We start from the raw sequence: 24981 nt of genomic DNA on the forward strand, positions 1-24981 counted from the left end.
AATTTAGGATGTACTCTGAAAGAATGTATGCCATTTTTATGGTGGTGTCAAGTCTATTCCCATGAGGCAAGTTCCCGTTTATCTTGAGAACCTGTATGCAACAGATTTTATCTGCTGAGCTATAAAAAAAAAGGTGAGGTTGATTTCATTTGCACAAACATTAGTGGTTCACCTGTGGGTGCACAGCACAGTCTGGTTTAATGGTTATTCAACAGTAAAACCGTTTTCTTTCTCTCTACATTTGTGGAGAGGATTTTCTCGGTTGGCGAGAGATTTTTTATTTTTATTTTGTGTGTTCGTTAATTAATTAATTAATGAGACTGTGCTGCACAGCATGCGGGATCTTAGTTCCCCAACCAGGAGTCAAACACGTGCCCCCTGCAGTGGAAACTAGGAGTCTTCACCACTGGACCACCAGGGAAGTCCCTGGAGATTTTATTTTTACCTTTTCCCCTAGCAGCTTTTAAGGAACAGTTGGCCAAGAACACAGTTATATTATTTCACCCCTAGTGATAAATAGTGATAAATCATTACCCTTCTGATTCCATTTTTGAAAAATGATATTTTTACCTAACATAAACAGTATCCTGTATAAGAGGTAAGATCCCAGGTATCTGTTTTCTGTTTTCGGTTTGTGTGTACGTTCTGATTTTCGTACAGTTTTTAATGCGTTGGTTGTGTAATCTAAACAGCTACAGTTTCTATTTTCTTTTCCTTCCGTGGGCAATATTAGTTTGTGTCATGGCTGGGCATTTATTGTATTCTAGGATTTGAATGAAAGTTGTAGCGTTTCAGTTAAGCGAACATGATACCCTCCTTCCCCTCTCCTGGTGGTGGGGGAATCTCAGATGTAACCCGAAATGTCCCAGGGCCGGGAAGGGACCAGGGAGCCTGGAGACCATCACACAGCCCCCACTTGAGGCCACACCTTTCCTTGATCCCTAACAGGAGTGAAGACAAATGGGCAATGGAGTCCCTGGTCCAGGCGGCACACCCTCGCAGCACAGCAGCACTTGAGCGCCAGATGAGAAGGAGACATTTCATACGTTCACTATCTTGACGGCACGGAGACTTCTGGGAGGCTTCTGGAGTCCGGGTACTTGTCCCGTGCTCCTGGCGGGCTTTGGCAGGCGGACTTCGGGCGTCCGCCTGCGCAGGTGCGCCTCATGATTTGTGCGTGTTGGCGCACGCGCACCGTCGCCGCCCCGCCCTCGCTTCCTGTGCGTGCCCAGGTCGTCGCTGGCCGTCGTTCCCCCGTCTTGGCCTCTTGCGGGCGAGCATTTCGGGGGCCTGCGGGGCGGTACGCTGTCCGGGCCGGCCGGCAGCCCGCGGGAGCGGGCTGTGCGGGCGAGGGTTCGCGTGGGCCGGGCGGAGGCTGGAACTGTGACCTCCGAGCTCGACCGCGGAGCCCGCGTTTGGGCCGGAGTGGCCGGGCGGCCGGCAGCGGTGCAGTGCCCGACCATGTGCAGCGCGGGGCCAAGCGAGGTCCCGGGAGGGACGTGGGCCCAGAGCCGGCTCCTCTGGCCCAGTGGTCTCGGGAGGCGGAGCGGAGGGACCCCGAGAGAGGAGCGCGCCCGAGGAGCAGCCCCCGGACCGGAGCCTCGGGAGCCCGGGGCCGGTGAGCGAGTCCCGACGGGGTAGGTGTTGCGTCTGCAGGCCTGTAGTTGGTTGTGGAGCCTGCGGCCCTTGAAGAGCAGGGCTTGGGGTAGCCCGCCCCGGGCCCCGCGGTAGAGCCACCTGGAGGGTTTGACCGCTTCCCGGAGGTGGAGGGGCCGGGCTGGAGGACAGGGCTGGCTGCTCCGGATGGGGCTCCCCTGGGACTTGTGAGCTCCGGGTGTCCTGGGGGAGCAGGGTCCACAGGCTCGGCCGGGACGAGCCGCGTCTTCCCCTCCGTCCAACCCCGATCCCCCACCTCCTCCTCGTCCTCCCCCTCCTCGTCCTCCCCCTCCTGTCGCCGTCTCGGCATCTCGCACGTGGGTCTCAAGGCGCGTCAGCACCTTGGTTGTGTAATGTAAGCGTCCGCCGCCCCCCTGGGTTGTGCCCTGTGGAGTCGCCCAGTGTAATCGGTGCAGGATGAGTCTGCAGGGCTTTTGTCCTGCTGCCTCGGGTGAGGAAGGAAGCGATGGGGCCTGAGAAGGGAGATGACTTGTCCTAGACCCTCACCGGGTGTGCACGTGGGGTCGCTCACAGGACTCCAAAGTCCTAGGGCAGGTGTTCTGTCCACTTAAAGTCAGCTTTAATAAAAGATGTTTTCGAGCGTCGCACTTAAGTTTGTAAAGTTTGTAGAAATCATTGCAAGACTGAAACGCACCTGAGTGTGTCCCTTTATTCTGGGTATCCTGTGGATGTTGTGATCTAAGTTGTTAACAGACTGAGAAGAGATAAACTATAAGCGTTTTTTAATTTCATATTTAATGACGGAGGTTTATTTTAATAGGATTCAATGTACACTCGCTACGGAAAAATAAAGTATCCCCTCAGGTACCAGAGTCACGTGGGAGTTACAGACCTGAGGGTGGTTGCTCCCTCCTTATTCTCACAGGCCCTTCTGAAGGTGAAAGGACGGGTCTCCCACAGGTGTCTCTTGTGGAGCGCGGGGCGGGTGCTCGTGCACCCCGAGCCGCTTCAGTCGTAGCTTCACTGCCTGCGTTTTCCTTCTCCAGGTCCGCCTCCACTGTCACAGTCCTGCACGTTGTTCCAAGAGCAGCGGAAAATGAGTCAGCCTCTGGTGAGTTTTGCTGTTTACGTATTTACCTGCTGCTGTTCTTTTGTGATAACACCTTGGGAGGCGAATAGTTCAAAAGTTAAAATGGGAAAGTAGGAGTCGGTAAAAGATGTGGTTAGACAAAGTGTAGAGGAGCAGGTCAGCACCAAGTGTTTCTGGCAAGTTCTACGTGTAGATCCCAGGATCCTCTTAGAGCCACAGTACAAGGCTCGTGTTCTTGACATTTGTGGCAAAACACCATCCCTTGCTTGACTTATATGGTCCTGCCAAATCACTTTTGTTCTCGAGCGTTAAAAGGTTTCCCTGAGGATCCCGCTGTAGGCCGCGAGCCTTCCTGAGAGACAGCCCCTAACGTGTTGACGTTGGTGCCTTCCTTGTGCTTCCTGTAAGCCGAGAGCGTGCTGTCCAGGGAGCACTTAGTGCATATAAGTTGTCTGTTCAGTAGAACACCGTTGTCACATAGGTACATTGTTTTCAGTGCTCAGTCGAGGGATGCAATGAGGATCATCTGGAAGAACAGCCTTGTCACCCTTCCAGTAAATTGCGCTCTTTGTCTCTTACAATCTCAGAGGGTCGCGCTACACACCATGCAGTGAGGTCTCTGGCAAAGATTCTTGTTTCCCAGCTGAATTGTATCGTGCAGCCTGCGGTCTTGGTTCTGCCCCTCCATGGAACCTGATCCGGTTGAGGTGACCTGGCATCCAGCATACAAAGCAGTGGAGATTTGCCAGTCGTCACCTCAGACCACTGTTGCCTTGCCATCCGCAGAGTCTGCTCTGTGGGTTTCTGTGACAGATCTCTCCTTGCTGTCTTCCTGACTGACTCTGTCTTCCGCCCTCTGTGTGTGTTGTCGTTTCACCCTTGGTCCATGACTCTCCACCCCGTCTGATCTCACCCTCTGGTGCTTTTCACCTCCAGCTCTGTCAGTTCTCCCACCTGGACCAGACAGATGCCTCTGTCCAGCCACTTGCCAGCATCTCTATGGAGTTTGTCCAAAGGGTACCTCGGATGACTAGATCCAGTAGATCCAGAAATGATTATTTACAGCTCCCCTGCCCCTTGCCTTGTCCTGTTGTCTCTGGCGGCTCATCGTTGCATCATCCAGCCTGTCGCCTGCCCAGAAAAATGAGTTCATTCTAAAGTCCTTCTCCATCCTCTGTTACCACGTTGTAGTGTGAGGCTTGTTAATGTCGTCTTCTGGATGGTTTAAAAACAGCTTATCTGTTCATTTCTGTAGTTACAGAAACTTCTTTTCTGTGCCGCTACCTCTTTCCTCCAGCAGCTCAAGTGTATTCTCCACGCTGAGTATTTCTCCTAAAATATTAATCACAGCGTTTTGTCTGCATGTGGGAAGCACTTTAGAGGTTCCCTGGGTGACTGGACAAACGAGGTTGCCGTTCCGCGGAGCCAATAACCATCGAGCCCAGCACTGGGCGGAGGTCGTACCTCGCTGATGATGCGTTTGGATGGATCTGTGGGGTAAAATCCTGATCGGAGAGGCTTAGGAGAGAGGAGTGGAAGAACTGGGTTTGTTCTGGTCCCAACTTTTTCAAGACATTTTGCTGTGACAGGGAAAATAGAAACTGGACAGTAGCTGGGGTAGGAGCTGAGGTCCGGGGAGGATGTTGTGTTGTGTTGTGTTGTGTTGTGATGGGAGAAATAACAGTGGGAATGATCCAGTAGATGCGTGTGGGGGAGGGGAGAGCTGCTGCCCGTGGTCCTGGAGTGGGGAGGGGATGGCTGAGCAGGGTTGCAGTTGGGGAAGCCCTCCGATGGCTTCTCTGTTCTCAGGGAAGCAGCTGAAACAGAAGGCTTGCAGGGGCCTTCTCTTTGAGGGGAGAGCAGAGCTCTGGGGCCCAGCTCCATCGTGAGCATCAGCACACACAGTCCAGCCAGCTGGGAAGACTGTACTTGCCTTCCCTGCCTGAAAAGCCATCTCCTTTCTTAAATGTGGGAGTAATTACTCTTTGGGGAGCCTATGTAATTACATGGGTGCTTCTCAGCTCAAAACGAATTGAGTGCCAGTTCTGGCCACGGACATTTTCTTCTCTGCTGATGGAAGGGTCCCCAGAGGAAGTGTCCTGCTTGCCTGGCTCTTGGCCTCGAGGACCCTTCACACCATCTAGTGTTGTGTCTTTTATCTTTGACATAAATATCAAATCTCTTCAGGTTGTGCATGTGATCTTAAGAAGCAATTCCCTGCTTCCAGGAGCTTCTGTTCTCCTCGGGAAAGGCACTTCACAGACGTAATTACAGGAGAGGACGGGAATCCTGCCCGTCGATACGTAGGGAACTCCAGAGTGCTGACAAAGCAGAGCCTGCTTTTATTTATTTATTTTATTTATTTATTTTATTCATTTAAATTTTTTATTTGTTTACTATTTAACTTATTCAGTTTTGGCTGCGTTGGGTCTCTGTTGCTGCGCGCGGGCTTTGTTCTCTAGTTGTGGCGAGTGGGCGCTACTCTTCATGGCGGTGCGTGGGCTTCTCATTGCGGTGGCTTCTCTTATTGCGGAGCATGGCTTCTAGGCATGCGGGCTTCACTAGTTGCGGGTCCCGGGCTCAGTAGTTGTGGTGCGCAGGCTCTAGAGTGCAGGCTCAGTAGTTGTGGTGCACGAGCTTAGTTGCTCCGCAGCACGTGGGATCTTCCCGGACCAGGGTTCCAACCCGTGTGCCCACCATTGGCAGGCGGATTCTCAACCAGTGTGCCACCAGGGAAGTCCGAGAGCCTGGTTTTAAATGCATTGTCAGAGCACGTGGCTCAGTGACTCGGGGAAGGGGGACGGCCCTCAAGTGCCCAGGACTTGGGTAGCTGCAGAGGTTGGCGAGGCTCTCAGAGCAGCGTGAGGTGGACTGGATGAGGCTCCTGAGGTGCTGGTAAGGACCTCCTTCCTTAGGATGTGGGCCTCCCGTCAGGAAGAGCGGGACGTGAAGGCAGGCAGACCCTGAGTTTGACTGAAGAGCCTCCCCTCTGTGCTGGTTTTGGTTTCTTCCTGTGCAGAAACTGAAACCTTGTAATTGGGACGGTGAGTCATCTGATCAAAAGATGTCATGTGTAGAGACTGTGGACGGCGTGAAACGCGGGGTGGGGTGCGGCGGGTCAAGTCAGGGGGACTCTGGGCTCCAGCGCGATGCCCGACAGGAAGGGGCGAGGCCGCGGCGTGTTCCCGCTCATCCTAGGCCCCGGTAAGCAGTATGGACGTTCCCTTGGGGTTTTTCTTTTGTTTTTTGTTTTTGTTTTTTTTTCTGTATGTGGGCCTCTCACTGTTGTGGCCTCTCCCATTGCGGAGCACAGGCTCCGGACGCGCAGGCCCAGCGGCCATGGCTCACAGACCCAGCCGCTCCGCGGCACGTGGGATCCTCCCGGGCCGGGGCACGAACCCCCGTCCCCCGCATCAGCAGGCGGACTCTCAACCACTGCGCCACCAGGGAGGCCCTTGGGGTTTTTCTGAATCGTGAATGAGGTTGAGAGTATTGTCACGTGCTTAGAAGCCGTTACTTCTTTTTAATTGGTGGACAGTCTCTAGAGCAGCTTTAGGGTTATAGGAGAATCAGAATCGAGCAGACAGCGCTTTCCTATACCCGTCCCTCTGGGTTCCCTCCCTTGGTAACGTCTCTGGCCTGTGTGGCGCGTCATCTCAGTGATGAATCGGCATTGACACCTAATTCTCCCCTGGAGTCTGTAGTTTATATCAAGGCTCACTCTCTGTGTCCTACTGTTCAGGTTTGGACAGGTGTGATGACCTGCAGCCACCACTGCAGTGCCACCCAGAACCATTTCACTGCCCGAAACATCCCTGGGGGCCACCTTCCCTACCAGTGCCCTCAAGCCCCTGACAGCTGCTGGTCTTGTTACTCTCTGTGTTTTTTTGCCCTTTCGAGAATGTCACGTAGTTGGAGTCCTTCATTCTGTGGTCTTTTCAGACTGGTGTCTTTCTGTTTTTAAATGAAGGGCCTGTTCATGTCCACTGCCCGTCTTCCTGCCCCAATACTGTCTTGTTTTGTTTTGTTTTGTTCTGTTTTGTTTTCCTTGTCTTATTGGCTTTCAGAGTCATCTTAAATGTTTCTAATTTTTTCCAGTTGGGGTCCTGTTAGTAAACATTGTTTTCCAAGGTTTATTGTCATTTTCCTGTATTTTCCTGCATTGCTATATAATTCATTACTTTTTTTTACTTTGAGAGGTTGAATTCCATGCATTTCAAAAGTTTCTCAAAATCAGCACATTTGTGTGGATAAGATTCCTAGTTGAAGAGCACCCTCCTTGGTCAGTACTGGGGTGCAGCTTCTTTGCGGGGGGAGGAATGCATCGGTCTCGTGGTTCCCTTTCTGTTGGGTCTCAGTTCCCCTTTCTGGTTCTGGGCACTGCATCAGCCACTCTCCTGGGATAGGCCAGGCAGGTGGGGTCCTCACTTCCTGGCTCCAGAAGTTGTGTATGTCTGAGAACACCTTTGTTTTTCCCTGAGGAGCAAGAGGACTCTTTTGGTTGGGGAGCGGCGTCCTAGGACTGCGGCCCTTGGGCCCCCACTGTTCTGTGTCATTTGGGCCCCAGCCATGCGTGGGAGGTCTCTGACACAGGGACGCAGCTGTTAAAGTCCTCTTGGGGTTGTGTCATTTACAATCCTCTGAGGAATACTCCTTTTCTTTAATGAAATTCCAGTGCTTAAGCTTTCTAGCCACAAAGGAATCTCAGAAAGGAAAGGAGACCGGTCCTCTCTGCCCCCAAGCAGGGGAGTGAGCCGACACTGTTAACCTAACAGTGAGAAAGTGGCTTGTGGGAAATGTGTAACCAGTTCTGAGTTCTGTGATTACAAGGCTGTCTGTGGAATCTTACTGTACCAAGGGGTCTTTTAAGACACATACATCATGGGTTGTTCCCTTGTGTTTTGAAACTAACCTAAAACCCCTAAATATTTGCAGTTCTGATTGCTTTCTTAATTTGTTATCCAGGTTTCCCGAAATCCATTTTCTTAAAGTTGAAAGTGCGAGAAGAGTGCAATTTTCTCATCTTCCCTTTACATAAAAGTGAATGTGGTCAAGCCGCTTAACCCATCACCAAATAGAAAATCATCTGGAACGTTCACATTAATGCTCTTTTCAAGCAGGAACAGTGCGTATATTTTTATGCCCATTACCAGTGAAAACTATAATGTTTTCTTATTGTGCTGTTTTTTTCGCATCAGGCAAAATGACAAGCAATTAGAAAAGCCCCACAAATCACACAATTTGTGAAATTACAAATGCAAAACCGGAAAGTAGAATAAGGTGCGCGTGATTCTACTTAGGCATTAAAATTAGAGTAGTTCATGGTCTGATCCCTCACTCTCTTGCATTTGGTAGTAACTTTCAGTGTGTGAACGAGTGGGCCCCCAGTCTTCATCCGGGCAGCCACAGATGTGACCAGCGACACCTGAATGGAATATGCGCAGAGCTTCTGGAAGACTTGCTGTCGATTTCTGAGCCAGGCTTCTCGAGGCTGAGCCGAGGCAGTTCTGCACAGACGCTTGTCTGCCTTGGGCGGCAACCAGCTCTTTCCCCCGGCCCCCCTCATCCCCCCACCTCGTGTGTCCTATCAGCAGCTGGGCACCCTCAGCCTAACCAGGCCAGCAAAGCCTGGGTCCCAGACATCTCTGCATCTGGAGCTGGGGGTCAGGTGACCTGGCATCTCAGGGGACCTTGCTAACAGGACCCATCCTGCCTCTTCGATTGTTCCACATGAAGAACTTTGATTTGCAGTCAATGTCAGGAGTTTGTTGCCATCTGAAACGGCCTCTGAGCTTGGCATGGTCTTTTCCTTAACCTCCTCCACACCATTCCTTAGTTACACTGTGGCACGTGGGGTCTCAGTGTCCTGACCAGGGATTGAACCCAGGTACCCTGCATTGTAAGGCAGATTCTTTAACCCTGGACCACCAGGGAAGTCCCTACCCTTATGTTTTAACAGTTTTGGAGGTCTTCACAGAGATCTTGGATGGATTCACCTAACATCACCAGGTAAACTTCGTTTCAAAAGTAGTGCACCTCATTCCTCAAAACTTTTAAAGTAGAACTATTATAAGATCCAGAAATTCCACTTCTGTGTATTTTTTCGGAAGAAAACAAAAACGCTAGTTCAAAAAGACACATGCACCCCTATGTTCATTGAGCATTATTTATAATAGCCAGTGTATAGCAGCAACCTAAGTGTCTATCCATAGATGAATGGATAAAGAAGATGTGTCATATATACATATATATTTATATGTCTACATATATATATATATATATATACACATATATATATGTATATGTATATATATATAACTGTACACACACACACATAATGGACTATTAGCCAGAAAAAAAGAAAAGAAGAAGAAGAATGAGGGGCTTCCCTGTGGATGCAGTGGTTAAGAATCCGCCTGCCAGTGCAGGGGAAATGGGTTCAAGCCCTGGTCCGGGAAGATCCCACATGCCACGGAGCAGCTAAGCCCGTGTGCCACAACTATTGAGCCATGCTCTAGAGCCTGTGAGCCACAACTACTGAACCCACGTACCACAGCTACTGAAGCCCGCTCACCTAGAGCCCATGCTCTGCAACAAGCTAAGCCACCGCAATTAGAAGCCCATGCACCGCAAGGAAGAGAAATCCCTGCTCACCGTAACTAGAAAAGAGGCTGCATTCAGCAACAAAAACCCAATGCAGCCAAAAGTAAAATAAATAAATTTTTAAAAATTAAAAAAAATGAAATCTTGCCATTTTGTGGCAACGTGGATGGAGCTAGAGTGTATTATGCTAAGTGCAATATGTCAGACAGAGAAAGACAAATACCATATGATCTCATTTGTATGTGTACTCTAAAAAACAAAACAAATGAACTAATGTCACTAAACAGAAACAGACTCATAGATACAGAGAACAAACAGGTGGTTGCCAGAAGAGGGTAGGTGGATGAGTGAAATAGGTGAGGGAGATTAAGAGGAACAGATAAGCAGTTAGAAAATAAATGAGTCATGGGAATGAACTATACAGCATGGGCAATACAGTCAATAGCATTATAACTTTGTACGGTGACGGATGGTAACTAGACCATAACTAGAGTTAATCTTGGTGATCATTTTCTAATGTACAGAAATATTGATATTATGCACCTGGAACTAACATAGTGTAGTAGGTCAGTTACACTTGAATTAAACTTTTTTAATTCAAACGAAAACAATAGTGTGCCTCGTTAACTAGAGATGCTTAGTCATACAGCAGTTCTCTAGAACGTATTCATCCTGTGTAACTGTAACTTTATACCCGTTGAACAACTCCCCATTCTCTCCTCCCCCACCCCTGACAATTTATGGGTGACTCTTTTAGATACCTCACCTCATATAAGTGGAAACACACATTTTTGTCCTTCTGTGACTGACTTATTTCACCTATCATAATGTGTTCTGTTTATATCCCCGTTGTCACAACTGGTAGGATTTCCTTCTAATAGGAAAGTCTGAATAATATCCTATGTATATACCCCATTTTCTTTATCCATTTCTCTGTGGATGAAAATTTGCATTTTTTTCCTACCTTGGCTCTGGTGAATAATGCTGTAATGACTATAGAGGTGCATGTATCTCTTCTAGATATTGATTTCCTTTTCTTTGAATATACAGGCTATATTATATTGTATTATATTGTATTACATTATATTCTATTACAGTTATTGTGCTTCCCGGATCTTGTGTTTTTCACAAATTGAAGGTTTGCGGCAACTCTTTGTTGAGCAAGTCTGTTGGCACTGTATTTCCAACAGTAGTTGCTCACTTCTTGTCTTTGGGTCATATTTTAGTAATTCTCACACTATTTCAAACCCTCCATCAGCAAAAAGGTTACTGCTCGCCGAAGGCTCAGATGATGGTTAGCATTTTTTTTTTTTTTTTTTTTTTTTTTTGCTGTACACGGGCCTCTCACTGCCGTGGCCTCTCCCGTTGCAGAGCACAGGCTCCGGACACACAGGCCCCGCGGCCATGGCTCGCGGGCCCAGCCGCTCCACGGCATGTGGGATCTTCCGGGATAGGGGCACGAACCCGTGTCCCCTGCATCGGCAGGCGGACTCCCAACCACTGCGCCACCAGGGAAGCCCGGTTAGCATTTTTTAGCAGTAAAGTATTTTTAATTTTCTTTTTGTTTCGGCTGTGCTGCACACCACATCACGTGGGATCTCAGTTCCCCGACCAGGGATCAAACCTGCGCCCCCTGTAGGAAGGCGGATTCTTAACCACTGGACCACCAGGGAAGTCCCTAAAGTATTTTTTTAACATCTTTATTGGAGTATAATTGCTTTACAGCGTTGTGTTACTTTCTGCTGTATAACAAAGTGAATCAGTTGTATGTATACCTGTATCCCCATATCCCCTCCATCTTGCGTCTCCCTCCCACCCTCCCTTTCCCACCCCTCTAGGTGGACACAAAGCACTGAGCTGATCTCCCTGTGCTATGCGGCTGCTTCCCACTAGCTATCGGTTTTACATTTGGTAGTGTACACGTGTCCATGCCACTGTCTCGCTTCGTCCCAGCTTACCCTTCCCCCTCCCCGTGTCCTCAAGTGAATTCTCTATGTCTGCGTCTTTATTCCTGTCCTGCCACTAGGTTCATCAGAACCACTTTTTTTTTCCTTTGGTTTCCATCTCGCTTCGTCCCAGCTTACCCTTCCCCCTCCCTGTGTCCTCAAGTGCATTCTCTACGTCTGCATCTTTATTCCTGTCCTGCCACTAGGTTCATCAGAACCACTTTTTTTCCTTTGGATTCCATAAATATGTGTTAGCATACGGTATTTGTTTATCTCTTTCTGAGTTACTTCACTCTGTTTCACAGACTCTAGGTCCATCCACCTCACTACAAATAGTTCAATTTCGTTTGTTTTTATGGCTCAGTCAAATTCCATGGTATATATGTGCCCCATCTTCCTTATCCATTCATCTGTCAGTGGACGCTTAAGTTGCTTCCATGTCCTGGCTATTGTAAATAGTGCTGCAGTGAACATTGTGGTACGTGTCTCTTTTTGAATTATGGACTTCTCAGCGTATATGCCCAGGAGTGGCATTGCTGGATCATATGGTAGTTCTATTGTTAGTTGGGTTTTTTTTGTATAAATTTATGTATTTTTATCTATTCATTATTTTTGGCTGTGTTGGGTCTTTGTTGCTGTACGCGGGCTTTCTCTAATTGCAGCGAGCAGGTGCTTCAGTGTTGTGGTGCGCGGGCTTCTCATTGCGGTGGCTTCTCTTGTTGTGGAGCGCGGGCTCTAGGCATGCGGGCTTCAGTAGTTGTGGCATGCGGGCTCAGTGGGTGTGTCTCGCGGGTCTAGAGTGCAGACTCAGTAGTTGTGGCACACGGGCTTAGTTGCCCTGCGGCATGTGGGATCTTCCCGGACCAGGGCTCGAACCCATGTCCCATGCATTGGGAGGAGGATTGTTAAACACTGCACCACCAGGGAAGCCCTATTTTCAGTTTTTTAAGGAACCTCCATACTGTTCTCCGTAGTGGCTGTATCAATGTACATTCCCACCAACAGTGCAGGGGGAGGGTTCCCTTTTCTCCACACCCTCTCCAACATTTATTGTTTGTAGATTTTTTGGTGATGGCCATGCTGAGTGGTGTGAGCTGATACCTCACCGTAGTTGTGATTTGCCTTTCTCTAATGGTTAGTGTCATTGAGCATCCTTTCATGTGTTTGTTGGCAATCTTATATCTTCTTTGGAGAAATGTCCATTTAGGTCTTGTGTCCACTTTTGGATTGAGTTGTTTGTTTTTTTGATATTGAGCTGCGTGAGCCGCTTGTATATTTTGGAGATTAATCCTTTGTCAGTTGCTTCATTTACAACTATTTTCTCCCACTCTGAGAGTTGTTTTTTTGTCTTATTTATGGTTTCCTTTCCTGTGGAAAAGCTTTTAAGTTTGAATAGGTCCCATTTGTTTATTTTTGTTTTTATTTCCATTTCTCTAGGAGGTGGGTCAAAAAGGATCTTGCTGTGATTTATGTCATAGAGTGTTCTGCCTGTGTTTTCCTCTATGAGTTAGACAGTGTCTGGCCTTACCTTTAGGTCTTCAATCCATTTTGAGTTTATTTTTGTGTTATGGTGTTAGTAGTGTTCTCATTTCATTCTTTTACAGGTAGCTGTCCAGTTTTCCCAGCGCCACTTATTGAAGAGGCTGTCTTTTCTCCATTGTATATTCTTGCCTCCTTCATCAAAGCTAAGGTGACCATATGTGCGTGGGCTTATCTCTGGGCTTTCTATCCTGTTCCATTGATCTATATTTCTCTTCCCCAAAGTATATTTCAATAAAGGTATGTACATTGTTTGTTTAGACACAAGGCTGTCACACACTTAACAGACTACAGTATAGTGTAAACAGAAGCTTTTCATGCACGGGTACACCAGAAATTTCATGTGACTCGCTTTATGGCGGTATTGGCTTCATTGCAGTGTTCTGGAACTGAAGCTGCAGTGTCTCTGAGCTGGGCCTGTACACCCAGAAGTGGGATTGCTGGATCATATGGAAATTTTATTTAAAAGATTTTGAGAAAACTACATACTGTTTTCCACAGTGCCTGCACAATGTTACATTCCTGCGTACAATATGCAAGGGTTACGATTTCTCTACCACCTTGACAACTCTTATCTTTAAAAAAAAATAAAAAATTGTAGGCATTCTAAGAGATGTGAGGTAGTATCTCATGATGATTTTGATTTGCATTTCCCAGATGATTAGTGACGTTGAGCACCTTTTCATGTACCTGGTGCTGTGTTACGTCTTTCTAACACACATACACACACACAGAGGGATAGAAGGAATCTTTTGGAAGTGATGAGTATATTATCGTGATGGTGGTGATGGTATCACAGGTGTGTGCATATGTCCAAACTCATCAAGTTATATACATTAAACATGGGCTAGATTTTGTATATCAGTTCTACGTAAATAAAGCCGTAAAAGCCCAGCAACAAGTGGTGTATTTCATGAGCCAGTGAAGCCCAGGTACATCTTGTCTCCTCTCCCAGGGGTGAACCCAAGCAGCCTTTGAACTTGGCTCACTTTCTGTTTCTTTAGTTTCCCCTTCTATTACTTTTGTGTTTCTCCTTTGTTCTCAGATTCCAGCTAAGTGGTTCCCCATTGGTGGCAGCAGTGGTTCTGAGTTTGGCTCTGTCGTTTGAAGACTTGATGGTCTCTAAAGGGATTAAGTTTCTACAGAACTGATCTCAGTTAGGTGAGAGGTAACAGAGCATCTAGTTTGTTAGTCTTTTCTTAGTCTTTTCTGTTTGTCTATTTGTCTACTTTGACAAGCTCAAATCAATTAAGAATCTCTTGCCCAATGGGATGAGAATGGCTCTTTAGTATCTAGACTGGTGAGTGTTTATTCCTGACCCAAGTCTAAGACTTAAAGCTGCAGGTAAAAGTTCCATTTCTCTGTATGTCTGTGTGTCTATAATTCAAAAAGGTCTTTACCTCTGACAGTGCGAATATGTAATGTTTTCCTACTTCTGGATCTATTAAAGTAGATTGTAGAGTCTGTTAAATTAAAGGGTTTCTGTCCTGATTGGCTTACAAAGATACAAATGTGCTTATAAAAATTATATATCCCTAAAATTCTCAGAGAGAAAGGAATTAGAACTTCTAATACTTTAAATGTGCTAGAAAAATATTCTTATTGAAATCAAGTCAGGGAATTCCCCAGCGGTCCAGTGGTTAGGACTCGGTGCTTTCACTGCCAGGGTCCAGGTTCAGTCCCTGGTCAGGAACCTAAGATCCAGCAAGCCCCTCGGTGCAGCCAAAAAAAAAAATCAACTCAGAAATTTAATGACTTCAAGTTTACATAATTTAGGTAAATCTTTGACACATGAAGCTAGTTTAATATTTTTGGTTTCATAAAAAGTTATTCGTATCTTATTTATCAGTATTAGGCATACATTTAAAACAATTCTACTTGGGTGTGTTCTTCCTAAATTTATATAGGTGTGCCCATCAACTAAGCTCATATTACTTCTACTTAATGTTTAAGGTTATGAAAAATGTAAGTTTGTGTTTAACCACATTTAGTTTTTATTCTGACAAACTTTCTTTCAACAGTAACTATGTTTTCTACTGTGTTAGCTTGTCGATAAATTCCCAGATCTTCAGTTTACGTAAACCCTTGAACTGGTACTAAGTTGTGTTACTTACTGGATAATCATTGGATACCGAGGTCATTTGTAAGCAAGACAGAAACCTGAGGCATTGATTACTAAGCATAATCTCAAGTTATATGCTCTTGCTGCATATGTTTACTTGTTACCTAGAGGCTCTGTCTGTGGGTGTGTTAATGAATGTGTTTGTCTCTGCCACTTGAATAAGTTGTGTAAGGGATGTTTGTGGCTGTGTAAAGTTGTGTTATGTGTGTTCATGAGCTCTGCTAGCCTGAAATGCTGATGTGTGATGGGCAGTTGTCAATCATTCACTCCTAGTTTTCTTTGTGAAATGGAAGTAACTTTGGTTCAAAGTTAGTATTAATATACTATGAATGAGACTTGACCCATAGTGATGTTATCGGCTGGAACAGAACTCAGGTTCAGCTGCTCATCGCTCAGAAGTCAGTGTTCCAGAGACAAGGGTTGGTGGAAGAAGAAAGATGCTTTATTCAGGAAGCTGGCAACCTGGGAAGATGGTGGGCTAGTGTCCCCAATACCATCTCCCAGTTGCCAATGAGAGGGAAAAGGGGTTGATAGGGAAAAGACGGGAAGTCTCTGGGCTGTGCCGGTGGGGGCTCCATGCAGAGTAGCACAGTCAGCTCTGACCATCCTCTTGAAATTGGTCATGCAGCGGTGTGGTCAGTGTCATGTTGATTGTTTCAGGCACAGTTAATCTTCAATTCCAGTGTTGGTTTGTTCCCATTTCCTTGAGGCCAGTTCCTGGAATTGTGTAAGCCATTGGTTCAGGTCTGCTCAAGATGGAGCAGCTTGTGTCATAGCTCCAGTCTGGTCATCATACAGTTAGCTTTCTCCTCTTGTAGTGGTTTTAGTATCTGCAAAACAAGTTAGGAGTGTGTGTCTGACACTGTTACTTACGTCCTTCGGGAGGAACTAAAGATTCTGTGACTGCTGTTGTCCTAATCAGTAACTGCTTGAACCTGTTCTTTGGTGACTCAGGGGAGGCCTGGGAGACTGCAGCTATTTTACAAACAAGAGGCAGGGGACATGGAAGGGCCCTGCATGGTCCTCCTTGGTTCCAGCAACCGAGAGGTACAACTTTGTATGCAAGATAATGCGATGTAGTTTTGTTTATTAACAGGAACAAAAATAGTTTGGTCCTAAAGTAAAATGACTGATTGTTCCAGCACCAGAAAGAGGATAGTGAAGGACACAACCTGAATGAGTATAGAAAGTTGTAGGAGACGGGTAGAAAGGGAATTTTATTTGTCTGAGCCGAAGGCAGCTCAGTTTTGATGTTTATTCCAGAGATTTTCAAAAAAGAGCTTATGGTTCTCTTAGTAGCAAATATTATATTGATGCAAAGCTGGAGTTTGGTTTTCTCTCTGTACAAATGATAAATTTTTTTCATGGAGTATTGGTCTCTTTAATAAGTGGTTGGAAAAGTTGTTCTCTAAATCTGCCTAAACAGCAGAGATTCTGTATCTCACTGGAAGAGGTTTCTGCACCTAGTTCTGAATTCATCCGGCCTTATTATTTTTTTGAAAATAAATGCACAGGGACTTCCCTGGTGGCTCCTTGGTGAAGAATCCGCCCGCCAGTGCAGGGCACACTGGTTCAAGCCCTGGTCCGGGAAGATCCCACGTGCTTTTAGAAACTAGAGCACGGAAAGACTAAGGTCATGTGAAATTTGAAACGCTAAATATTGTCATAGTGTTAAGCAGTTTGAAGATTGTTGGAAGAAATTATTTGTCATTCATTCAAGCAATAAACATTTGATGAATACTTGCAAAACATAAAAAACCTCTAGAGCCCGTGAGCCACAACTACTGGAATCGATGTGCCTAGATCCCATGCTCCGGAAGAAGAGAAGCCACCGCATGGAGACGCCGACACACCGCAATGAAGAGTCGCCCCCGCTCCACTGCAACTAGAGAAAGCCCACGTGCAACAACGAAGACCCAACGCAGACAAAAATAAATAAATATATAAATAAATGTATTGGGGGAAAAAAAGAAAGAAAATAAATGCACAACAAAATTTCTGCATTTCTGAGAAAGTTAAGCTTCCTTAAAACTGTGTTCCTTTTGGTCTGTTTTTTTTTTTTTTTAAAGTCTACTGTCAGGAACTCCCTGGCACTTCAGCGGTTAGGATTCTGCGCTTCCACTGCTAGAGGCCTGTTTTCGATCCCTGATCAGGGAACTAAGATCCTGCAAGCTGCGTGGCGAGGCCGAAGAAACAGCCAAGACAAAATAATCATCTCTTGGCTGTTAAACAAAGTCAAGGACCTTTAGTTCCTCCTCAAGGGCTATTGGGTAATATTCTGAGCCACGTCCTTGGAGCTGTTTGGCAGAGACTGAAACCCCCAGCAGGTGGAAGAAGTTAACTGCATGTTGCCCACAAGCACGTAGACCCCAGACCAGTTGGAACCAGAAGGCTGATGATGTTGAGTCCCCGTTACCTCACCACTGACCAATCAGAAGAATGACCGTGAGCTGATCACGCACCCTGTAACCCTCTCTTCAACATGTAGCCCCTTTCTCTTTTCCCTGTATAGTCCTCAAGCAAAACTTCAGGAGGGGAGAGTTGGTTCTTCGGGACATGAGTCCACCTCTCTTCTGGACTGCCGGCTTCCTCAATAAAGCTATCTTTCCTTTTACCCAAAAGTTGTCTCTCAGTATTGGAGTCCTGAATGATGCAAGACCTGCCTCATCTTCTGTAGTTTTCTCTACATGAAAAATAATTGAGGACTATTTTTCAGAGTTAAGAAATGTGGTTGGATAATCACAACGCCATTAAGCAACACCTCGTTGGACAGCAAAGAGGCGAAGCCGACTGGTAATGACCACACACATCCTGACTGTGAGAAGACTTTCATCTTTATTGTAGTTCCCCAAAAGCTGCATCGCACGGTACTCTTGAACAATCTAAAATAACATACAAACATGCTGAGGCAAGTTAAAAAATTAGGACTGAATTCCCACAATTCAATAATGAGAACTAAAAAAATACAAATTTATGCTTACAAGAATTGGGAGGAAATACCCACTATGCTATAAGTAGAATGGAAATATTATGTAATAGATAAAATCAACAATCTCTCTTGAAAATGTGAGTAAAATTGTATATATGTGTAAATATACAACAGCTACAGTTCTCATCACAAAAGTTTGTAGTAATAAGATGTTTCAAAATGAAGACTATTTCAAAACTATTTAAAATAAATATATAAATATAAAATATAAAAATACAATAATTTTATAGGTGACATTTTCAAAATAAGCCAGTGAAACTTAAGTCATGAGTCATGACCCTGTGGCTGTAATTATATATATATATATATTTTTCTAATTATATATTTTAATGTTGTTCCCTCCTATTCTGAGCCGCTACCCTCCACCTTCAAATGCTTCTAGACTGGGGCAAACAAGTGTATAAAAAATGGGACCTCCAATGTTCGTCTCAGGGGAGATGGAAATGAAATGATCTGAAAATTGAGGTGGTGCCTTCCAAAAGGGTGGAATCTGAATCAACCCTGTTTTCTTATTGTCCTGCCACAGACTCCTAGAAGCACGCCCCGCTCCTAGGAGTATAACACGAAAACTGGCCTCCGCTCATTCTAGAAGATGCTGGCTTCTTCTCGATGATCTGCACAAGAGGCTTCTCCCTTCCTTCTTCACGGCTGTCGTCAGTGTCTGGATTGACCTCTTGTTGAACATCCTCATCTCTCCTGGGCTCTGTGATCTGGAAGTAAGAGAAGGAGCAAGGATGTCAGATTTCAAAGTGGCAACTGTCCAGATATAAAGGTTTTCACATTCTTAGTCAATTCTAACCAGAATTGAGACTCATTTATGATTGGAGTTTTATCTCAAATTCTCCATTCTGAACCCCAGTCCTGAACCATTCATTGTTTTCAAGTGTGATTCTTGGACTTTGGTGACCCTGACTCCAAAAACTACTGAATACACCCAAGGTCAGGCCCAGTAATCTGCTTTATAGCCCAGACTCCAGGTGATTCTGCTCAGGGAGCTGGCATTTGGAGAATGCTGCTTTAGTCTTAACTCACCTTGGTCCTTTGGCACCACTTAAATTCTGAACTTGGAAGCACACTACAGACATCACTGACAAGTCAACATCGTGGACCAGGAGACCTGAGGCCGGATCCCTAACCCTAACCCTGCATCCTAATGTCTATGTTATTATTAAGTTTTCATTTATTTACTTATTTTCTTTCTTTTATTTTTGGCTGCATTGGGTCTCTGTTGCTGTGTGTGGGCTTTCTCTAGTTGTGGTGAGCGAGGACTACTCTCCGTTGCTTCTCCTGACGGCTTCTCTTGTTGCGGAGCACGGGCTCTAGGCGCACAGGCTGAGTAGTTGCGACTTGCAGGCTCTAGAACGCAGGCTCAGTAGTTGTGGCTCGTGGGCTCTAGAGCGCAGGCGCAGTAGTTGTGGCGCACGGGCTTAGTTGCTCCGCGGCATGTGGGGTCTTCCCAGACCAGCGCTCAAACCTGTGTGCCCTGCATTGGCAGGCGGTTTCTTAACCACTGTGCCAACAGGGAAGTCCCTGGATCCTAATGTTTAAATAATACTCAGCCCTAAACTTGGTTAGTGTTATGTGCTGAATGTTTGTGTCCCCCAAAATTCTTACGTTGAAATCTTAAAATCTTAACCCCTAGGGTGCTGGTCTTAGGAGGTGGGGTCTTTGGGAGGTTATTAGGTCATGGGGTAGAGCCCTCATGAATGAGATTATTGCCCTTGTAAAAGAGACCGTGCTGTGTTGTTTCTAAGCGACGCGGTCTGTAGTAGGGCAGGTTGAATGGACTAAGACAGCTAGCTTGCAAGATTTAAACCAAATGTTTGCTCAATCCTCTGCTCACATCTAGAACTCTAATGTGTCAATTGTAATAAGCCATGCTGAAGATGGCATTCCTTAACCTTCAGTCGTTGTGATAAACCCCCTTGACCATAAACGTGAGGGGGAAAAGGTGAATTGTACTAGAGGAATCATTGGTCCAGAAGTGGTGAGTCAGGGGGAATAAAGAGTCACAGGTGATCTGGCCATAGGCAATTTGAAAGTAAATTTGGATGAATATAAAGCTAGTCATAATTCATCTTTTCTTATTGAACGTGTGGGCTGTTCTATCTAATATCCTGTTTGTGGACATTTACTTTGTTGTAGATAAATGCTAGAACCCATAACCCTGAGGGATGTAAGGCCAAAAATGAATGAAAAAGAGAAACTGGAAACACAGTATATGGAAAAGAATCACCATCTCGTCAAAGCTGTTATTTGGACCCAATTGCTTTGGGTGAAATAACTTCAGTGAGACCCATGCGTCTGGGACAAACTGGTTTCCCCGAGGTCTGGTGCCCACGGGCCTCGCGGTGCTGGTGTCTGTGTGTGGCTGTCAGTCCGTGGCTGGCGCAGAGTCGTCACGTGGCTGTGTGCCTGGCTGGCCCCCTTCACAGCGTGAGAGGTGATGTGGGTCCAGCAGTGGGATTCCTCCGATTTCCTCAGTAGACAACACGTCATTCCACCTGCACCTTTGCGCACGCAGACCTACCTTTGCGCAGGCCGATGACCTCAGGCCTGCGTGGTCCTGGGGCCTCTGGGGCAAGAGGGCGCGATCTCTTCCCCACACCCAGAGCTCTGGATCAAAAGCCTGGATCTGGAAAGACAAACAGCCCCTGGCAATGAGGATGCCGCTGCCTCCCATTGCCCCGCCTCCGGTTCTTTCTCGTCTGTCCCCAAGTCCCAAACCGAGTCCCCCATGATCCCCACCTCCTCTCCGTCCCTCCCCCTCCCCGAGACCGCCACAGCCCACCCACCTGCTCGCACTCTTCCCGAGTGACCCATGTCTTCCAGCCCATGGAACGGATGAACTGGGAACGCAGTTTGTGGAACAAGGCATGCTGGGAGCTGTTCTTTCCATAGAGGAACGAAACGATGGCCTGCTTGGGGGCCTGGTTGTTCTCTTCCATGTCGCTGGCCACATAGCTGGGGAAAGACATCAGGTCGCTGTCATCAGGACAGGAAGGGCCTCCACTTGAGATCAGCTTCCCAGAAAAGAGGCAGGCTGAGCATCCTCACACGACCCACCCAGCCCTGCCCAGCGTCACCGGGAGCTGCCCAGTCATCAAGGAGCCACTGCCAGGCAGGACCTTCAGAAGGGTGCCTCTCACACCTTGATGATGAGGACACGATCCAAACCCCCCGTTCCCTTCAACTTGTTTTATGTGCACACACCTCTCTTCCTATGTTGTAGGTACATGTACAGTTCCTGAGGGCAGGAGCTGATCTGATCTGTTTCTGCATTCATCCCTCTCCTAGCAAATGACACATTTAGGGCTTGGTTCATATTGATGCATGAATTCAACAGCCTTTTGTGAATCTCTGTTCCCACCACCTCATATTCCCCAGCATGTAGGGTGTACTTTATAAGGTTTGTTAGATGAATGAATGAATGAATGAATGAACATTTTATCTCATGGCCAAATGCAATACTGATTACCTAGAAGTCTCACAATAACAAACATTTGCCCAATGAAAAGAATTGTGCTGAGTGTTTTGGGAATGCATTGACATTTTGACGAGACCTGCCTTCCACGTGGTGTCTAGTCTAGTGGGACCGGGGAAGGGGAAAGGGGGAGATAAGAAATGACTATAATGCAAAGCATCACATTATAATACAATTTGAACTAAAGTGCCTCTGGGATTCAGAAGTTAGGGAGATCGGGCATCGTGAAGGTTTTGGTGTTTGAACCCACTTTAAGGATAGGGTCGTTTTCTTCAGATAAATGTATGGCAAAGATACCTGGATAGAAAGCTCAATAGAAACTTAGAGGGCAGGGTATTTGGAAGGAGCAGTGAAACACAGGAGTAAAGTATCAGGACGGTGTGCTGGAGATTGCAGAGAGAGTTAAATCCCAACGCAGAACTCTGGCCTTGATTTGGCATGTCATTAGCCAATGAAATTGTGTGAAGCGGTCAGACCTGTGTTTTGGAAGGATGTTCAGGCAAATAGAGCCAACTGGCTTGGGAGACTTGGAAGAAACATCAGTGGGGAGCATTTGACACCAAATCCGCGCTATGTGATACGGGCCCCGATTGTGGCATTTGTCGTGGGAATGCAGAAACGGAAGATAATCACACTTGGTGCTGATGTCGGAAGACCTGAGACCGGAGAATTCGAACCGGAAACGTCTCAAGTCTGTTACTCGGGGGCAGGATGGTGTCAGTTCTTTCTTCCTCTCCTCTTAGGAAAGTTTCGCGTTTTGCTTTGTTTCTTTCAGTGTTTTAATTGACATTAGGGTAGTTTGTTTTGACAATGAATGCTATAAAAAACAGAACATGGTTTGAAAAAGAAACCACGGTACCGTAATCCTGTCATTTTCACACCTAGAGTCAGTACAAAGGGGTTTAAAAAAATAGATGAAAGGTCAGAGCCCCACATCTCTCCCTCTGCCCTCCCAGGGTGTTGAATATTGATGGCGGGGATGGAGCAAGGTACTCACAGAGCTATGAAGAAATGGATTCTCTGGAATTGCCAGGAGAAGAGGCCGGCCCGGCTGACATACGCTATCACCATCGACAGGAGATACTGATGGAAAGAGGGGAAAAAACGTAGGAGAGAGGTCACATCCTGGAAGAGGAGAAAGAGTGGGAGGGAGAAGGGAGCAGGGGACGAGGAATGGGTGGTGCCACTTGGAGGAGAGACCCCCGTGTGGGGTGAGCCTGATTATTTGGGGAAGGGGAGAGGACAGAAGGTCAGAGTTGGCGGCGCTCCAAGGATGGGAGGCTGTGGGATTGAGGGCGTGGACTTAGGGCCGCGGGCACAGGACGGTGTTCGATGAACCGGAGCCAAGGCGAGTCCCCAGGATCTGAGAGGAGAGGGGACTTAGGCAGCAACCACCAAAGGGGCACTCCTGGGGCTCAGATCCCAGAGGGGACCTCGAGGCCCCTGGAGGGAAGTGTTGACAAGGCATGAGGTTAGGAGGGGAGTGGAAACGTGGGTGTAGAAAGCACCCAGCGCGCCCACCTAGAACAGGCGCTGGAGCAGGAATCCATCTCAGTGGGTGACTTACCTTGTCAGATACTTCCAGGTTTTTGTCCCAGGCGAGGAATTTCTTAACGACGGGATCCTCTGTGAAAAAAGGGCAGATGTTGCCAGTGGGAACAGGGCTGTCGTGGGAGCATTCCAGAGCCAAGAGGGTGAACCGCGCCCCCCTGGGGAAATGCCAAGATGTGGCCCAGGGTGAAGCTGACGGAAAGAGGGGAGGGAAGACCATTCACTGTGGGAGGAAAGGGGGTGACTCCCCTTCTGGGGGGGCCGAGTGACAGGGAGTGATGCCCCTTCATCATGCATTCACGTACCTGCAGAGGGCATCAAGATACTCTCAGCCAATGTCTCAATTGACAGTCATGTCAGGGGGTGAAGATGGCTTGTCAGCCCCTCCTCCCTCCACCCCGAACATGCCAGTAAGATTCAAAAGGCCAGTAAGAGCTAGAGTCTCGGGTACAGTTGAAACCAAGGGAACCTAATCCTGTATCATTTCTAAATCTAACCTAGTCTTGTATCATTTCTAAGTCTAACCTCATCCTGTATCTTTTATGTGCCCCCCATATCCTTTATCCGTAGACAGTCCGCCAGGGACGGAGAGCGCACCAAGTAGCAGGGAATTCTTTTCCACTGGGAAAGTGTAGTCATGGGAAGTTTTGGTTTGTTTGTTTTTCAAGTATAGGATTGGAGGTTGCTGGGCAGGGCGGTGGGTCCTTACCAAGCATCTACTTGAAGACCTCGTGGTGCTCAGGCAGCACTGAAGACACCCGCTGTCGCTTGAGCTTCATCTTGAGCTCACTGAACGACTCCACGACCCAGGTGTCGGCCTCGTGGTGCTCAGGCAGCACTGAAGACACCCGCTGTCGCTTGAGCTTCATCTTGAGCCCACTGAACGACTCCACGACCCAGGTGTCGGCCTCGTGGTGCTCAGGCAGCACTGAAGACACCCGCTGTCGCTTGAGCTTCATCTTGAGCCCACTCAGCGACTCCACGACCCAGGTGTCCTGGGCCTCAGCGGCCGTGTTGCCCTCCACCTCCGCTCTGAACGCCACTGACCTCTTCCTCTTACAGCCGGGGCGCTGAGGCGGGGGGCTGCAACCAGCCCAGGGAGCTGACGAAGGAGAAGAGACTGCAGTATGACGCTCTCGTCTTGGGAATCCAGCCACTGGTGACCACCCAACCCCACCCCGACTCCGCCTCCCCCCCCGAAGCACCCCCGTGCTTTCCAGTCTCACAGACCGCTGACCTTGCCCCAAGTCATCTTTCCATCTTTCTCTGTCCATATCTACCTATCCCTCCCCTGACTCTTTTTGTCATTTGTCCAGCTTCCCGTTCTCGAAACTCTTTCTCATGGTAGATAATTTCTCCCACCAGGAATAAAAAAAAAGAACCCTCCCCTTGTTTCCTCTCTCCTCTTCTCTCATCCTTGGATCTCATCTCCTAACCCTGTTTCTTGCTCCCCAGGTGTTCCGTGTCCCCAGCTCCTGTGCTCTCCTCCCTCAATCCCTGGCTCTCTGAATGTCTCCTTTCTTTCATAGGCACCTTATGCAGGTGCTCCTTCCCGACCTCTGTACCCTTTCCTCCTTACTGGTCAAATCTCTGAAATTCCTTCTCATGCCAGTTCCCTCACCTGATGGTCCTGGGCTTTCTTCATAGACAGTCAACTCCATGGGGTACCCTGAAGAGCTGGACTGGGAGTTCAGCTCCTCAGCCTGGGAAGTCGGTTGACGATTGTCCATGATGTCTCCCAGACTCTTCCCTTCCTCGAAGCCTAGACTCTGCTTTGTCCCAACTCTTCTTCTGGACTTGGGCTAAACACAAGTGGTCGTCCCTTCTCCAAGCTGCGGGGCAACTGTCAGTGGAGAGAAGCTCTGGCAAGATTCTGTTGTCTACTACTGCTGCCAAGCACCAAGGAGTCTGGTCCATCCAATCGGGAAGGTCGGAAGCCTCTGATGTCATCATCGGAGTTTGAAGGAAACCAGTTTGAAGGAAAACACAAGTAACTGTCAGACCTATGCGTGCACTTGTCCCAGAGATCAGGGGTAAATG

At 47.4% G+C, this 24981-nt stretch overlaps 2 protein-coding genes across 6 annotated transcripts in view; one reads left to right on the forward strand and one right to left on the reverse strand.

The window, feature by feature from the left end:
- The first annotated feature begins 727 nt into the window (after positions 1-727).
- LOC308610510 (uncharacterized protein) overlaps positions 728-24981 on the forward strand; it is a 36601-nt gene continuing 12347 nt past the window's right edge. For 2 of the 5 annotated variants that reach the window (XM_081259617.1, XM_081259618.1), the window contains exons 1-4: positions 728-1637; positions 2664-2728; positions 12861-12946; positions 13841-13956. In XM_081259617.1, the coding sequence (XP_081115743.1) occupies positions 1462-1637; positions 2664-2728; positions 12861-12946; positions 13841-13903 (390 nt within the window). In that variant the 5' untranslated portion in view covers positions 728-1461 and the 3' untranslated portion in view covers positions 13904-13956. Of the gene's footprint in view, positions 1638-2663; positions 2729-12860; positions 13964-18432; positions 19099-24981 lie in introns of those variants that run through there. The other 3 variants (XM_081259615.1, XM_081259616.1, XM_081259614.1) reach the window with 3 other exon arrangements.
- On the reverse strand, positions 21572-24976 carry LOC308610509 (speedy protein E2B-like). The gene is made up of 3 exons (XM_081259613.1): positions 23662-24976; positions 22958-23153; positions 21572-22473 (listed from the first exon to the last, which is right to left on the reverse strand). Exons 1-3 carry the CDS (start codon positions 24213-24215, stop codon positions 22384-22386), a joined length of 840 nt encoding a protein of 279 aa, XP_081115739.1. The 5' UTR covers positions 24216-24976; the 3' UTR covers positions 21572-22383.

The sequence above is a fragment of the Mesoplodon bidens genome (genome assembly GCF_964165515.1).
Source record: "Mesoplodon bidens genome assembly, contig: HAP1_SCAFFOLD_640, whole genome shotgun sequence".
NCBI classification, from domain to species: Eukaryota; Metazoa; Chordata; class Mammalia; order Artiodactyla; family Ziphiidae; genus Mesoplodon; species Mesoplodon bidens.

Bases quoted from the DNA above. Each gene is read 5' to 3' on its own strand.
- LOC308610509 (XM_081259613.1), bottom strand. From the start codon at position 24,215: ATGGACAGAGAAAGATGGAAAGATGACTTGGGGCAAGGTCAGCGGTCT. The intron at 23,154-23,661 runs GTAGATGCTTGG...GTGAATGGTCTT, and splicing joins GAGCACCACGAGGTCTTCAA to CCCTCCCCTCTTTCCGTCAG. The intron at 22,474-22,957 runs GTAAGTCACCCA...TCTTTCCATCAG, and splicing joins ACCTGGAAGTATCTGACAAG to TATCTCCTGTCGATGGTGAT.